Raw genomic sequence first — 17,982 nt, forward strand, 5'->3', positions numbered from 1 at the left:
CAGATTCATCTGCGTCTATGACACTGGCAGAAATATCTTGTATTTGATGTAGAAGAGCTATTAATTGTGAGCGGATAGAGACGTTCCAGCTGGTGGGAAAGCACTACTTTTACAGCAAGTATACCCTAATACAGCTGAAATCTTACTCAATTTAGAACAACTTCAGGTGTATATACTTTATATGTTACGAGTCTACAAATCATTCATGTGACCTCTGTAGTATGGGTGTCCACAGGAAGATTTTGTTTCTTGTTGGCAGTTTGTACTGGCCTTGGAATAGTACAAATCCAATTTACTGCCAAACTCGTGGAATTTCCCAGAAAAACCCACATCCAATGTTCCCATCAAACACAAATTACCAACCTTTTGTTCTAAATGATGAGCAACTTATCCAATTGTCTTACTGGAACTCAAGTGTTAAAACAAGACAATCTGGGATTTCTGTGCTGGGATTCAAGCCAGGCTGCTGATTCTGTTCCCATTAGACCTTTTTTCCTTGACCTGTTTTCAAAGGCACATCAAACACGGAGGGCATCACACTGGGGATTTGTCAGTGTAATTTAACATGATGCAAACTGTTCTATTTGTACCTCCTGTGGTGCACACATACATGCAGGAAGATTAAAGGTCAAGGTCAGTTACAGAATACAAAAGGTTAATTAACAAACCAGTTTCAGATAGACATTTTGAACCCCAATTTCACAAAATGACACAAACCAACAGACAAGATATTTGACATACTGTATATTGGTTGATCATGTACAATGCCAACAACAATGTAAATGCTTGCTTTCTACAGTATCTGTGCTTGGCAACAACAGTATGGTCCAGGTTAGGGATAGATTGTGGTTATAAAATATGGTTATGATTTGAATGAGGTTATGCAAAACACTTGGTTAAGTTCAGGGAAAGATTGTAGCAAGGATTAATACAATGTAAATTGCAGGTCTGGTCAAATCACGTCAGGTTAGGGGATCTCTGTTCTCCTTCATTAAAGTTGGATATCTTAAACACCTATCCACCACTCTGACCTCCACAACCTTACTTTTCACTGGATTTAAAGGACACTACTTCCTGCACTGGGACTAAATGATACAGGCACAAGTAGAGGAGAATATATGAACAACTTGATGTGAGTCACCTCATCTTCAATTTTAGTACAAAAATAGTATTGCTTCTATAATTTGCTGCTGTACATATCGGAAAATAAAAGTCATCATAACAACACATCCTTGAACATTGTACTGTCTCTATACATCACGACCCATTGGGTTTTCACCATCGACGTATTGGATTTCAGCCCAGACACCTCAGCGAGTGATGGGTAATAAAACACACCTTACTAATTCTATGATATCACCCTTAAGCCTGCATATGGTTGTTTTCATGAAATAGTTATCATCGTTCCATACGTGCATGTTAGCTTAACACACACACAAGAATCAGACTAACATGTTTGCCTTGGACTCACTGGGTACTAGTCGTCTATGACACAACTTCCTGTGGGTTTTATTTTGTCTAGGAAAGGAAGGATCAAGTAACCAATGTAGAGTTACCACCCAAAGCCATGTGCCCACTTTCTCCGCAAGGACCAAAATGAACACAAATGGGCCTGTGTGTGTGTGTGTGTGTGTGTGTGTGTGTGTGTGTGTGTGTGTGTGTGTGTGTGTGTGTGTGTGTGGCTGCTGTTATTGGCATTCCATGTGTTATTCTTCAGTTTTCTCATACAGTGTAGTACAGAAGAGCACAAGCTTCTCTGCGTCTGTCATGCAGGAGCTCCATATCAGACAGTGTTTTGCAAGGCTCATGAGTTTTCCCTCTCAGGTCATAATTTGGTCTGCACCTTAACTGAGGGGCAGAGCCTGAAACACACAGTGATTGTGTAATTGAATGAGTTTGTGTTTCAGGCATAGTGTGTGATAACGTCAGTATAGTACGCATGTGTTGGAGTGTACATGTGTGAGTCTGTGTGCGAGTGCAGCTGCTGCTGTCGAGTCATGGGCATTTGCTGTGTGGTTACAATGTGATGTCCGGGAGTTGTTTGCCATCGCTTCGGGGCATTGGAGAGAAAAGATTTGTCTTATGACTACATGAGCTTCTCTCGCTCCACTGGATCTGTTTCTACGTCGGCCGGTCTTGTGTTCTTCTGCTTGTTTACTTTGTTGTTTCCTTTTATTAAGTTGTTTTACTTATTACTTCTGCCAAGCAGGTTGTGTTTTTGTTTGTCTGTGTGTAAGCGTGATCACAGAACAATTAAGATTTAAATTAAACTTGGTGGAACAGTGTAGCATGGGCCAAGGCAGAACCCATGAAGGGAGGGGATCCGAATTACGGGGCAGATACACAACTTATTTTTCCCTTTTGTTAAGGTTGGGAGATCTGCCCTTCTAGTTTATTATAAAATCAGAATGTTGTGTTGTGTAGGAACACCATACTGTACCTTAAATAGTTAAAACAGATCTCTTTAACTTGAGAGATCTTGTAGATTCTTTTGAATTTATTGTATTAGTAATAGAAAAGTAAAAATATTACTGAATCTGGTCTGAATACTTAGAATACTTGCATTATATACTGAACAAAACACAGCATAGAAGTGCATGGTTGTATATCAAATCACCTGTGCAAAAGACACAACTTTCTTAAAGTCATACTAAGATTTCACTGTGGAATACACACACATACACACACACACACACACACACACACACACACACACACACACACACACTCGTGAAGAGCTACAGTCAGCTGATTGGTGTGTGTGTGTGTAAAAACCTGCAACAGACCCACATGTTTGCCTAAAGAGACGGAAAGGGTTATCAGTTTAGATCCATACATAGATGAGACAGAGGGAGGGAAAAGTTGAATATGAGGGGGAGAGATAACGTGATGGGAGGCTGAGTGGGAAGGGGGAGGGTGGCCAACACACAGACGGAGGGGGAGCGAAGGAAGGGAAAAGACAGAGCGGACAGAAGACAGAGACAAGGAGCGCTGTGGAGGAGTCCGGTCTGAGCTGGAGCATGCAGTGGCACATTTCAAGCAACTGCCCAAAATAGAGCCCTTGGGTTTTTTTTCTTCTTCCTTCTGCCACCGTCCGAGGAAAGGGAGAGGTTTCACAGAGGAAACTTCCCTGCCGGACAGAAAGCAGTGAGAGGCAGAGGGAGCTCTCCAGAGATGAACCGAGGAGGGTCTTTGAGAAGGCGGCTCTCCTCTCTGAGAGGGGCATGGCGATGGAGTACGGGCTACCTTTTCAGGAAGGTAGGACGCGGTGGAGGGGCGAATGGAAGAATAGTTGGATGGATTTAGTCAACACGGGTCCTGTAGCTTGTTCTTTTCTTGTCCACTCCTTCATTGCTCGTTTTTTTTCCTCTTTGTTGTAGAACCGTTTCTCTTGTGTCTTTGGCGGACTTTTACCAGCCCCCAACGTCTTTCGCCCTCTCTCCCTCCCTCCTGCGCTCTCTTGCTCTTTCTCAGATGGTTAATTTGAATGGCCTGCTTGTAAAGTCAACCTCCACAGATGGTTTTCATCTGGAAACAGGCCTGCTGGACCCCCCACTCCAGTTCCCTCCTCCTCCTCCTCTCCCCCCACCCCTCTTTCCCAACACAAGTTGGGAAAGTTCTCTCAAAGGAGAGTAGCAGGTCTCAGGGTGCGGTGTGTATGATGTTCTGGAGCTAACATTTTCTATTTTAAATCTTGCAACTATGATTAGAAAATGGATCCATTGATGTTGGCTGCACAGTACACTCCATTCATAGAATCATGGTACTCGGAACATCGCGATGTATTCCAGTTCTTCAATGACAAAGACATCAGTGTGACCACAGAGAAAGTTATTGTCATATTACTGACCAAAGCTTCACCATGACACTTTTATTTACCCAGATGGTTGCACTTTTACATAAATATTGTGGCTCATAAAATGCTCTGCACACTAATTCAGACTAATTTGAAGCAAAAACTATCAATTAACTGCCATCTTTGCAGCACAATATAAACACCATCTCCTCAAAACTCTTTCCCAGTCTCTAATTAAGATATTTGTTTGCATGCTGGTTGAAGTGGTGGCACCATGTAATAAACAGGATTTGTTGGACATGTTAACCTTGTCATTAAAAGAATCTGAGGATGTTCTGATCCCCTCACAGAGGTCCATTGGAGAGAACTTTGGGCTTTCCCTGACTTTCATGCCCAATAAGTCCCACAGTTCTCATAGCCCTCTTCATGCTCTGCGTCTGCTCTGAACCCTCTTTTAGGCCGTTTCTTGCTCATTCATCTCTGTCCTCTTCTGGCGACTCTGCACTTTATAGCCCCTGGCAACATACTGAAACGTTTAGGCCGAAGCCCAGGCAGAAAATGGGGGATTTACTTTGTGTCCCCTCAGTCAGGCCATGGACGTATGTGAATACTTGGGATGTAAGATAGAGCAAAGGAATGGTGCATAGAATTTGTTGAAATTAAGTGGATTTTCTGGGACGGAAAAAGAACATTGGTAAACACTGTATCATCTGATTTGTTTATGTCTGTGTTTAAGCCTGTCTATGAATGAGTATCCATTCAGTCCCTCCAAGAAGGTGAACACAAATTCAACCAATATGTGTGATCTTGGGATATCCTCCCTTTTTAAAATCAATGCATCTTTCTGCAAGAAGTAAAAGTCAAACATTAACCTCAACAAACTTCCTTGTAACGACAGTGGGTCTGACTTTGTTTACCCAGAACATTGATGGTGCCGAACTTGGGCTAGATAGGGCCATAGCCCCAACAACAATTAAAATTATTTCCTTGTAGCGCAAACCAAGAAATGACATTGATGCAATGTCAGGAGTAAGATAATTCCTTGTATTTTTCTTCTGTTTTATTAAATCTCCAATTAATCCGGTTCAATAGCACTACCTTTCCTAGGTCAGGAGAATACAATCAGAATGCTGTTTGCGATGTTTGGTCCTATAGGACCTATAGACTCAATTTAAGGGAAAATAAGTTGAACAAGTGCATTATATTTCTTGCTAGCTGGTTGTCTATGGACATACAGGACATCCTGAGAAATTTGCAAACTCACTTTTAGTATCGCAGCTTTCTGCAGCTTACTTGTAAATATTACCTCCGCCAAGAAAGTTATGTTTTGTTGGTTCAGTTTGTTGGTTTGTGTGTCTGTTTATCAACAGGATAACGGGAAAACTAAGTGGCTTGATTTTCATTAAACCTGGTGGAAGCGTGAAGCATGGGCCAGGGAAGAACCCTTTAAATGTTGGAGTTGATCTGCATCATGGGGCGGATACACACATTGTTTATGGAAACGGCCAGTGGTCTCATAGTTTCTAAATGTTACTTGCAATGTGTTGCAAAATAAAAACTAAATGGTTGCAGATATATGCCAATTTGAAAAGCTACTGCAAATGTAGTCATTCTGTGATGCAATAACACAGTGTGGGAATTGTATCTACGAACAGGCCCACTCACATGATTAACTACACGCAACATACTGGATGTTGTCTCCGGTAATTGTAAATGTGTACACTGACAGACAGCCAGGTGTTAACAGCGAAGAGCAGGCTGAAAGTCATCTAGAGAGGCGAGCGGTGCTCTTCACATCGATGCTCATCCAGCCAGTCTGATCTAATGGATGATGATGGATAACAGCCCCCTCCTGTGTACATGTGACCCAATCACCACGGGAGAGTGAACAAGTCCACATGGCCTTTGACCCCTCCTTGAGCTGGTTTGAGGGGGAGGCGAGGAAGACGAGGCATAGAGGAGACTTAACCTTCAGCCACACTTCCTCTGCAAGGGCCTCTCTGCTTTGCTTTGTGACAGTGCCATGTGACGTCGTCCTCACACAGCATCGTATACGAAAGCCCATCACAAGGTGCACTTTGCATACAGTTTGTAAAATGCGGCCTTAAATGTAAATTAAAGCAATAATCACAATTTGTCCCTCTATGTGTTCATTTTAGAGGGATGAATAACATTGCAAACTACATACAACTGCCTCATTTACTATTTATTACACAGTATCAAGTTGGTTCATACACAATGTCCTTTGGACAACGGCCAATATTTTGGGGGTTCCGGTGTAGCCTGCACAAGACTTCCTCTTCTGTGTGCCGCTCATTGTTTACAGTCTGATTAGTAACTTAAGACGCAAGAATGGAGTTGAGAGACGACATCTAAAATTGGACTGTTTTACAAGAAGCCAGTTTACAAGCTAATAAAAAGCTAATGCAAAGTTAGTGAAGGGGCTCTTGAAGGCATTTCGGCCATTGCGTTCCGCCTCTTTTGCTCTCCACATGGACTGTTTACATGCATTCAAACAAAGCCCGCTCAAACAGGGTTGGTCAATACTACTCTGACTACAAACAGATACCAGAACACTGCCAATGCCTTAATCTTCTCCTGTTATCTACATATTCTGCTTTCATACACAGATATCTGTTTATAGAGAGTAGTTCATACATGAGTTTTATCTCGTTGGGCTGCTGGTGCTACTTGTGACATTATGGGCTTTATGATACTATATGGAAACCTTGATATAACGTCAAACTGACTAGGAACTGTTAAAAATGAGCAAAATGATTGATTCTGAGGTGGTTTTAAATAAGCTAAGGATCTTTTGATGTCTTTTAGCGTATATATTTTAAGCACTATTGTAAGTACGAAAGTTATATGCATATATGTTAAAGCTCTTGCGATTTTGTTTTTGTTTTTCAGGGCTCAACAAAATCTTCAAAAAGCATGGAGTCACGGCGCAGACCATCAAGGTAGGAACTCTTCTCTTATCTTCTGTTCTCCTCCAGCTGCACATTTCCCATAACAGGATTCACTCGGCTTATTGGATTGTATTTGTTGAATTAATTTTAGGAATTTATCTCGACTGTTCTCCGAAAGAATAATAAGAAAATGAAGGAGATGAAACTAAGCACAGCCTTATCCATCCTCTGTGACATTCAGCTTGAGATATGAAGCATTTGAATTGAAGAGTTTGGATGTAATATGATATTTGCAGATTGTATCGTGGATGGGTAGTAAAGCAACATGCCCTGCTGTTGAACTGGACCTCACACTGTTATTTTGGACACAAAGATATTTGGTGTCAGCCCCTCTCACCTCTGTCCTCAGGGAGTCACATACGTTGTCAGTTGTGTAATTAATGTGTAAAACTTGACACCACAACAGTTCGTGCTGAAGTGCTGTGCTAAGCTTGACTGACAGTATGACTCCCTCACGGTGAGTCAAAGAGTTGATATAAAGTTATAAAAACAGTTCAACATCTGATACATCACTGTGAACACCACATGCTGAGTCTTAGATTACAAACATGTTCCATCCATATAAAGGAAAAATCTAAAGCTTTTCAAAAGTACAGAACAGCATAGAGACAGTTGTCTCTTATGTAATGCTCTGGCTGAATGAAGCTATCCAATCAAATCAATTTAGTGTGTCCAGACATGCTTATTTACATTCTGAATGAGACAGATTTGTATCTGTATGGAGGGTTCTGCTGCACAATGCTACACAGCTGATTCACAGATAACACACCCTCATCCAGCGCACTAAGATTTAAGTTGGAGTTTAATTAGAAAGTAAACTTACTGTAGATACCCTATTCATTTTCTTTGCTCTGATTTTTTAAATCGTTTTCTACTTTATTACTTCTTACAGTAAACAATGTCATTCATTCCCAAACATAACATACTTTAAACAACTTTAGAGAAATCCATTTTGATAGGTGAGCTGACAATTGTGGTTTGCAAAGAGACATCACACAGCAAAATATTATTGCATTAATTCTTACATTTTGAAATGGAGCGCATGTCATTCTTACATTGTTCTTTCAAATGACTGTGTGCACTTAGGAACATTTCAAGAGCAATCTGATTTGCTGCTTGTACAGTGGCCTATCTACGACTCACAGGTCTTACATATCACCTCCAAAACACATCTTTCAACTAAGAAACACATTAAATTGAAAGTTGAAAGGTTACAAAAGCTAAGTTTGTGGAGTAGATGCTCCACATTAAAAAGAAACTTCAGAAGGAAGGATTAAAGTAAAGAAAATTGCACAGGAAGACTTGAAGAAAGCGCTCCCGCGGGCGGGGGAGATGCTGAATGTTCACCAGCGTAGGAAAGTCGCCGCCGAGACACCACAACTTCGGTATACTACAAAATACAGAGAGCTTTCCCTGGCAGCAATAGTAATTAATCAGCATTTTGTGAACTCGTTTGGCGGGGGCTTGAATATCACAGACGTTCATTTATATGTAAACGTCCCATACTCCAGCTTTAAAGCTGCTTTTTACATATTAATGTTACAATTTAAATTGGTACCCTGTTCCTAAGAAAGTAATGTCCAGACAAAGCTTTTTGTAAGAATATTTGCTTTTTTAGAGAACTTATCAAGGCGCAGCTTTGATCAAACAATACTGCCACTAAAATGACATACCTAAACATCAAATATATAGTGTTAGACAGATGCTTTGTTGTATTTTTTTATTTTCTCTCTCTTACTGTTTGTTTCAAGGTTGATCAGAGTGCAGTTTGTTGGCTGAAAACCAAAACAATGAGCTAAAAGGCTCTCAGGGTTTGGGTGACATCTCTTTGCGGTTTTGATATAACCTGAGACAAACTTTACACATAGTCATTTGATACATTGTTTATACAAAAACAAGGAATAGTGCAGCATGAAGTATTTATACGGAGCTAATAACAAATAAATGGTGTTTGTGCAGGAAGAATACGTTTTAGTGTTATGCTTTGTTGATTCACTGTACTAATAACGATGATCAATTCAATCTAAGTAGCGAGTTTAATTTAGACTCATCATGACCCTCCAGATTGTGAGTGTAGGTTTTCAGCTTCAGGAAGTATGGGATCAAGGAGGCCTCTCAGTGTTTTAATAGAAGAGCTTCACTCTTATTGCTCAGAAATATCTGACGAGATGTTTTACAGCCTATGTCTCAGGTTTCCTGATAAAAACTTCAATGTTGGTGTTTGTACAAATGCACCGATGAGATCACTGCGGCGCTGAAATTGAGCGTGTGGAGATAACGTACATTCTTCAAACGCGACGTGCAGAAAAAAGAGCAATCGCTTCATCTCTGCAGCTGATGAGAAGCAGGTTGGAGCTCAGCCGGTCAACACATGCCGGTGGTGTCTGGAATAGGAACAAACCAAATACGTGCATATGCAGAGACAGAGAGGGAGACGAGGAGGAAATGCTCAGAAATAGAGAAAAAGGGAGAGAAAGAATGAGACAGAGATGCGTAAAAGAAATAAGAAAAGCAGAAAAAGGTTCGGAAAATCACAAACACAAATTTCAAAGTAAGATGTTCGTTGCGACACAACGACAAACGTACATATCAGTTTCCCCTTTATCACTGGTGATGAATAATTTTTAGTAGGCAAGTTGTGAGTGACTCCAGATGTACAGTACAGCTCTAGCAGTTGTATAGTAAACCTGAAGAGCTTTTCTCTCCCAGACATATGAGCAATTTCCTTCAGGGACTGCTCACAGCTGACCAATGTGGGAAATATGCTGTAGTCTGGGCCACAAGGGTCCTCACGCCTCTGCCTTAACCTCTTCATCGCACTGTCCTAAAGGTTCAAGTTCTGAAAAAGACCAGATCAGCTGGGGCCCAAAGAATAGTTCACCTCAAAATGAAAAATCTGTCATTACCTTTTTAAATTTAGAGAAAGTATTTATGTCAAACTATTCCTTTTTCCACAAGCCATTTTTCCAATCTCTGTAAAGTCTAAAGCAAAGATGATGAGATACGTATTGGATTTTTGGACTGTTAATGAAATCAGTTGGCAACGCAGCATTGGATTATGCTGCACTATCATTCTGCTCTGCCATTTTCTGTTTTTAGTCAGAAGCTTTATTTCAGATCAATCAAGGACTTTTGACATAGAGGTGGATGAATGGACACCGGCTTCTTTTTCTCTCTCATTACTAACCTGATTTGACTCCAACGATGACCGTCACATTTTGCGTGGTTTGTGAGCCCACCTACTGTAATCCTTGGTATGCTGCGATATCTTCATAATCTTGCATGTTTAATCAATTTCTCCTCGCTCTGCTTTCTCTCTCAGACAGCCAAAGTCTAACAACACAACATGTGTTTCATGAGTTTGTACTTTCGGAGGCCAATATCAACCCCTCTGGGATTAAATGATGTCATTATGGATGTGGTATTTATGTGGAGTGTTGCCATTTCCATATTAGGATATGTTGTTTCTTGTAGTCTAGAAGCACAGTGCTGTGTTGTGTGTATCTGAAATGTAATGTGCTGCATTGAGGACATTCAGGACGTTCAGTCTAACAGATGAAGTTCACAGCCACATTTTTTATGCTTTGGCTCCAATTAGTGACAGTAGCAGTCAGTGTGTCCGTATTAAATCACTGGAATGAATCATGCGACAGTGTCCTGTCGTCTGTATTAAACATTTTCACCAGAAGATTTTTGGAAAATAATATTTATTCTGGATGATTTAAAATGTACACTTTTAAAACAACACTAAGGACAGTACAATATATTTATTGCCTAAATCTCAAACTATTTATTGCCAACATTGTTCCACAATAATGCATTTCAAAGCATTTTTATTCTGTAATTCCTTCTTTATATAGTAGATTCAGATTGCCTTTACACGCATGATGGATCACAGGAAACAGCATATAATCTTTTATTAAAACAATGACGGTTCTGCACTGTTAAATATTTATTGTAAAATCTATTGCAAAAATGAAAATTTCTAAATTGACCCCTTTTATTGAAATGTTCCATTTATATTTTTTCCTTTTTTACAACACAAACCGACATTTTCTTAAATATTTGTATATTATTTGTATTAGGTATTTAAAGCACAACATCTCAAAAGACTATCTTGACACAAAACACCCAGAGGATAGCACTTAGAAGCATTACTAAAAACACTTAATTCCAAAGTGGTTTGGAAAAAACAAACACAATACATGGAAATGTAAAAGTGGATTGAGGATCAGAAATACAGTCCATGGAACCGAGACCAAGACGAAGGCTGAAACAAACTAGAAATAAGAATCCATCACTTTTAAAATCAGAGAAAACATCAACACACCGACTTTTGTCTCTCTTGTTCTGGGTATGCCATGGTGACATTTGAATCAATCACATGTGCTGCATTACTTCTAGGTATTACATTCCTCGATCTTTGCTGTCCAGCCGTCCACCTCAGTTTTGTTTTCGCGCAGCGGAGCCATTGCTTTTTGACTCATCACAATAACCCACCCTGAAGATGACACTCTTCTCTGTATTTCTCTGACAGGAGTGTGAGTCTGCTGCAGGCCCTAGAAGAGAGCTACGAGTTGGACCTGATCTACATCACAGAGAGGATCATCTCCGTCTCCTTCCCCAGCAGCGTGGAGGAGCAGAGCTACGCTGCCAACCTGCGGGAGGTCGCCTCCATGCTGCGCTCCAAACACGGCCACAACTATCTGGTACAGTTTTCCTTTGTACATCCGGAAGATTCGGGCAGGAATACAGTGATTCTCTTTCTAAATGAATGAGGCTAAATGGATCCCTGTGGCACACCCTTAGTAAACGGCAGGAATTGATTGTTTGCTAAACCCCTCCCCCATGCACCGATTGTCCAATAGCTAAGTAACCGTAACTGTGCACAGCGGGTCTGTCATGCTTTTAATTTCTCCAAATTTATTCACAGAGAAATCTAAAGTTTGTTTAGTAAAGAGTCTAGAGTGCTAATATTGACAATCAACATTTAAAACGCTTGTAGAGTTGAGTCTTCTTTATTTTACCCCTCCCAAACCAAAAACACTGGATTATGGTATTATTGATGGCAATAATACATTTGTTGTTTGTACAAGCAGTTTATTATGACCCATATTTCTGTGTTTTCCCCTCTAGTGGCCGTAGTAATAATGACAAGAGCAAATGAGAAAGTTAGGTCACATAGTACAAAGAAAAAGTTGCAAAGAGGTTGGAGTGTAGACGGATCAAACAAACACGGTGTTTAACAAGCTGTTCGTGTCCCGTGTGAAACCAAAAGTCAACGTTGATTTATTTGGAGTCATTACGTCACCTGGTTCATTTACGTATAGGCTACATAACTTAAGTTCTTTAAAAAACGTACTTATTTGAACCCAAACTTTTCCTAAACCTAACCAAGTAGTTTTGTTGCCTAAACCGATTAAACTGAGTCCGTTGCGTTTAGGTATGAGGACGTGTTGACCCCTGTCCACGGTTGGGGTGCTAATTTTGGAAAAGCTCCTGTGGGTCGTATGAAAGGGTAGTAACAAACAACCTTTGTGGTCGTATGGTCGTTGACAATTTAATGGCAAAGATTTGTAATAACGGTGTTTACTTTTACTTCTTCATTAGCTCTTCAACCTCAGTGAGAAGCGTTATGACATCACCCAACTTAATCCAAAGGTAAACCTCTCCTCTCCTCTCCTCTCCTGCCCTCCCCTCCTCTCCTCTCCCCCTCCCCTCCTCCCCTCCCCTCTCTTCTCTTCCCCTCTCCTCTCCTGCCCTTCCCTTTCCTCTCCTCTCCTCTCCTGCACCCCTCCCCTCTCCTCTCCTGCCCTTCCCTTTCCTCTACTCTCCTCTCCTGCCCCCCCTCCCCTCCCCCTCCTCTCCTCCCCTCTCTTCTCTTTCCCTCTCCTCTCCTGCCCTCTCCCCTCCTCTCCCCTCCTCTCCTCTCCTCTCCTCTCCTCTCCTCTCCTCTCCTCTCCTCTCCTCTCCTCTCCTCTCCTGCCCTTCCCTTTCCTCTACTCTCCTCTCCTGCCCCCCCTCCCCTCCCCTCCTCTCCTCCCCTCTCTTCTCTTTCCCTCTCCTCTCTTCCCCTCTCCTCTCCTCTCCTGCCCTCTCCCCTCCTCTCCCCTCCTCTCCTCTCCCCTCCTCTCCTCTCCTCTCCTCTCCTCTCCTCTCCTCTCACATGTATCGTATGACCATTAATCTGACTAACAATCCCTCCCCTATCTCAGGTGTTGGACTTTGGCTGGCCCGACCACCACGCTCCAGCCCTGGACAAAATCTGCAGCATCTGCAAGGCCATGGACACCTGGCTGAGTGCGGACAGCCACAACGTGGTGGTCATACACAATAAGGTGAGAGTGAGAGAGAGAGGACGCTGCTGTGAGAGTGGTATCTCTGGACAGCAGAGGGTGCTCTCAGGCTCTTCTCACGACCCCCACTTTCCTGAGGCTGCAGCTGTGTTGTGTGTTTGTGTGTATAATGAGTGAAACGCTGACGATCAGGGTGGAGTGTTTGTGTGTGAGTGTGTGTCTCTTTGTGTTCTTGTTTTGGTTGGGTTGAGCTGGATCGGGCTTAGGAAAACACAAATTAGGGAGGTGAGGCCCGTCACTCATCATGGCTGCTTATGTTTGTTTACTCTCTTACTTGTAACAATACCATAAAAACTGAATTGACCAATACTTAACTGTTGTTGCATAAACTGACTTGCATCACATTATACTCTTGTGGCAAACCACCCTCGTCTGGCTCCTAAATGCGGACATAAAAAGTTTATCCAAAGGCAACTACTGAACGTAGTGCCTGATCCTTTTCACGTTAACCCCACTGTGTTTCTCATTGTGTTTTGCAACATGAGAATCAACCATGGGATCCGTGCCTCATTCCGAGAAGTTCCCACAGGGAGGTTACAAACAAGCCGGCTACCATAACAACTGCTGTTATTTTACTGCGAGTTGCGTAATGAGTGTGGGCTTGGAAGTTGTGGTGGTCACTAAGGAAGCAGGCCGCGTTGAGTTTTCACATATCAACAAATCATTTCCACTGGGCTTCACACTGCGATATGTATCCTCCACAGTGGCCCTTGAAAATGGATGGATATGTTAAATAATTGCAATCTGAGACTGGTTTGTTGCCATAGTAACATGTGCTTGGACTTCGGCTCAGTGAGCTACCCATTAAATGCCCGGCTAGTATTTTTTTATAACAGGTAAAGTCACATATTCAATTTAACTGTTTTATAATTGAAAGTTATATTACTAATGTAAGCAAATCTTTAAAGGGGTACTGCACCAATTTTACAGTCAGTTGACCAGTCATGAGGGTAATATTTAGCCTGTAACAACAGTGTTAAAATATCTTGTGGTTCTTAAGCAGGTCTCTAAAGTCTGAATAAATAACACTGATGATGTCATTAGGCTTGGGCCTGGAGACTTTACACTTTATAGCAGAAAGTTACAAACTGGGAAAATGGAGTTTGAAAGATGTGGGCATTTACCGGGCAGCAGAGACTCAACAAAAATATGCTAACATGTTGCATTATGGGAAATGTAGGATGGTGCAATTTGGGATTTTGACCTCTACAAAAGTCTAATGCTATGTTCATAACAAGAAGCGACTTTTCGACCCCCGTTACTCACGAGATTTACCATGGGATCATTTGTGTTTATTAGTTACTTCGGGCGGCTTAATTACTCTGGTTTACTACAGCTGTATGATCCCAAAATAAACAGATTCTTCTGTGATTTAAATGCAATAAACAGATCCAAAGGAAGCCGATATAACTACATCATGATGCCGATTTGGAAGAATTCCGAATTTTTGTCTGCAAGACGACAAACAAGCAACTTTTAAAATGCTTGTTTTCTGAATAGAGTTTGGATTCATCAGGGCTATGTCAACATTGCAATCTAAAATTTTGTGATATCAATTTTGATGACGAGGCATTTGGATCCTAATTGAACTACTGCAATAACCCCATTAAATACAATTCTGTATTATAAAGATATGGAACAATTTTTCTTAGCAGACCATCATGACCTGGAGGATAACTCTGTGGTTGACTTTTGCTTGATTTATGTCTTTTCAGGGCAACCGGGGCAGAACTGGAGTGGTGGTGGCAGCCTACATGCATTACAGCAACATATCTGCCAGGTAGGTCTATAACCCCAACTACTCCTGCAGAGGGGTAAGTCACAGCGCACTTTGAGAGAGAAGGAAGAAACTCAAATAGATGGAGGGAACGAGATGAATCTGTATTTTTCAGTAAACAGAAAAAAATAGAAGAGGAGAAAAACAAGCAGAAGGGGGAGACATGTGGAGACGTGAGAGGAAAAACTAAATAAACCGGCATTGTTCATCACAAGACTGAAGCCCACATTGGAGGAACAGACGGAGATGTGATGAACAGAAGAAGGAGGGGGAGAACATGAGACCGGGGAACAACACTTTTATTTGGAAAAGTATTTGATATCATAATTACGAGCAGAAAGCAATGAGTTAGCTTGTCACCAAATCACAAGACTCAGAAGTGCAAGCTTGTTCTTTATTTGTATAGGATGTGTTATTAGATATCAAAAATAGAATGGTATTCTGTTACAAAAAGCACGAAGATGTGAACTGTTAAGTGATCAGAAGGAGCGCATGACTTGTTGTTTCTGAAAGAACACTGAGTGACCAGGAAAATTATTTAACACGCGTTGTTCCCTGCAAAAGTATTAGATTTCTCTATAAACCCATTATCTCACAAATCAATTAAAGCTGGTGTGTAGTTGTGAAAACTTAAGTTCCTGCAAAATTCCAGAACAGGAAAACACTTGGACAATTGGCGTACGGGTATATAGATGTTACGTAAAATATTACGATAAGGTGTTTTATTGTGTGCTATGTTAGGGAGGATTGGCTGTCAGACATAAACACTGAGGCCACTTTTGTCTGCACGATCCTTAGATGTGTACTGGCTAACGTTGCATGACATATCATTCAGATTTATAATGCATGACATGCTCCAGTGAGAGATTATCTTACTATTGGTTTACCTTGTTTATTGTGACAGGTGCATCTCATGTTATTAATCCTGTGCCTATCTTTGTGTTGACACCTGTGGTGTCTGACATTAGGGAATTCAGAAGGAAGGTTTCGCATAAAAATGCTTTAATTTGCATTAAAATAAGTTTCTGTGCAAGTAATACTATGCAGACAGATGCATTACCGAGCTTACCTGAGACAAGTCAACACACACATACGCTCTATTATATACTTGAAATTCTTGAAATGTACGTTGCATCTATACTGGAAGTAGAAATTAAAGTGCTTTCAAACTAATTTACCTCATGTGTACTCACTAAACTGTTCTGATTGAATGCAGTGCTGACCAGGCTCTGGACAGGTTTGCCATGAAGCGCTTCTATGAAGACAAAGTGCTTCCTGTGGGCCAGCCATCTCAGAAAAGGTCAGCCTTCCCTCACTTGTTGTTTAAGGTATGAGTTTGACCCCAAAGTGAAGTGTCTCACAAAAAATATTCAAAGCGGCATTTATTGATTTTTAATGGCCACCTGGGGGCAGCAGAACAAGCTAAAAACAATGTTAACAAACAGTGTTTCTGTCCTATATTCATCCAGCTCTCCTCCAACTCTGGAGGGACGTCCCTGGCTCTTTAGCTGCTTAATGATCAACTATGTTCACCAGCTGTTCGTAACTTTATCTGTCTGCTGTCTTGCTGGGCAGGTATTTTTTTTTTTATACTGAAAACAGCTGCTGGCTGTAGCTGGAAGGTGCGTGTAGGTGCGTATCCATCCACCTCTTTGTGGAAAAACAGTGGAAACGCCATCAATTCAGAAAAATCTTAAAATATCAGCAAAACGTTTTTTATGCTTTACCGAGGTCAACGTCCAATGAAGCTTCTGCTCCGCTGAAGAAATAATAAATATTTTCTTCAATCCTCCACACAGATGTGATGTGATCTTCCTCACATTACACTACATTGTTTTTCACAGTTTGAGGTTCAACTGGTGCTCTTTTAATAACGCCATCTTGTTCCTTCCGGTTCTTCTGGTGTTCCGATTTAGGCGCTACCTACTGCTCATCTCGATGAACTGACTCCTAATAATCGCTTAACACTAGTAGACGGAAACAAGCATTCATTACCATTTTATTTTGTCCATTTTCTTAAAATTTTGGGAAAAAATATGCAAAACATTTAGATGGAAACCTGGCAAGTGTTGAGGCAAAGGGAGACTTTAGGCCCGTCAACCAAAACAATGATTCAAAAGAGGCTAAAAGGTTTTGAAGAGCGGATGGACAGTGCAGTTGGGTGGTCATTTTCTGTCACTATCAAAGTCTGCACATTACACATGGCCTTTTCGATACATTGTATATCTAAAAATAAATATTGATTAGTGCAGCTTTAAAGTATTTAGTAGATTGATTGAGTTTAGAATAAAAACAAGGAGCGAGGTTGACTCATTGAGCATGGCTGATAAGCTGAAAACATTAATGGATGTTGCTCGAAGTCAAAGCCAAAGTCTGTGTCTTTGTGATGAACACAGGATTATACCTTCATCCCTTTGTTTTAAAACATTAGGACTCATATTTTCTCCTCCTTACTCAGGTATGTGGAGTACTTCAGCGGCTTGCTCTCCGGACACATCAAGATCAACAACAAACCCCTGTTCCTTCACCATGTCATCATGCACGGCATCCCCGACTTCGAGTCTAAAGGAGGTGAGTGTTGTGCACAGAAATGCATTCCCATATCAGCCTTTTCACACGCACAATCTTTCTTTTTTAACAACTTTTACATTTTTGTTCCAGGATGTCGTCCTTTTCTCAAAATCTACCAGGCAATGCAACCCGTGTACACATCTGGGATCTAGTAAGTCTTAAAACATACTCACACTGAAATGCTTTTACAAGATTCCAGGGATAGCAAGCTCGTAATGGCTCAATAATAAAAACCCTGATTTTCCTTTATAGCCTTTCCCTTTACTACCCTGCCCCCCCAATATCCACATACACCGTCACTCTTGCCACTTTACACTCTGTGCTTTGCCTCACATTATTGTATTTAGCTAGCCTCCCGAGCTGCAGGCTCTTGTTTCCCTACTGTAGATTCCGCAGTCACTTCTCGTGTTATTTGTGATTGGAGAGCCAATGAAACCAGCAGACAGGCATCTGTTTGGACGCCTGCAGGCTATTCCTGCCAGACGACCCAACTGGTTCCCAGGGCCAGAC

General features: G+C 41.3%; 1 protein-coding gene across 10 annotated transcripts in view; it reads left to right on the top strand.

The window, feature by feature from the left end:
- Positions 1-17,982, top strand: part of tns1b (tensin 1b) — a 179,157-nt gene that overhangs the window by 119,101 nt on the left and 42,074 nt on the right. For all 10 annotated transcript variants that reach the window (XM_029459542.1, XM_029459539.1, XM_029459537.1 and 7 more), the window contains 8 exons: positions 6,710-6,759; positions 11,306-11,477; positions 12,379-12,429; positions 12,984-13,106; positions 14,840-14,904; positions 16,118-16,201; positions 17,360-17,472; positions 17,563-17,623. In XM_029459542.1, the coding sequence (XP_029315402.1) occupies positions 6,710-6,759; positions 11,306-11,477; positions 12,379-12,429; positions 12,984-13,106; positions 14,840-14,904; positions 16,118-16,201; positions 17,360-17,472; positions 17,563-17,623 (719 nt within the window). The remainder of the gene's footprint in view (positions 1-6,709; positions 6,760-11,305; positions 11,478-12,378; positions 12,430-12,983; positions 13,107-14,839; positions 14,905-16,117; positions 16,202-17,359; positions 17,473-17,562; positions 17,624-17,982) is intronic.

The sequence above is a fragment of the Cottoperca gobio genome, chromosome 21, assembly GCF_900634415.1.
Source record: "Cottoperca gobio chromosome 21, fCotGob3.1, whole genome shotgun sequence".
Lineage (NCBI taxonomy): Eukaryota > Metazoa > Chordata > Actinopteri > Perciformes > Bovichtidae > Cottoperca > Cottoperca gobio.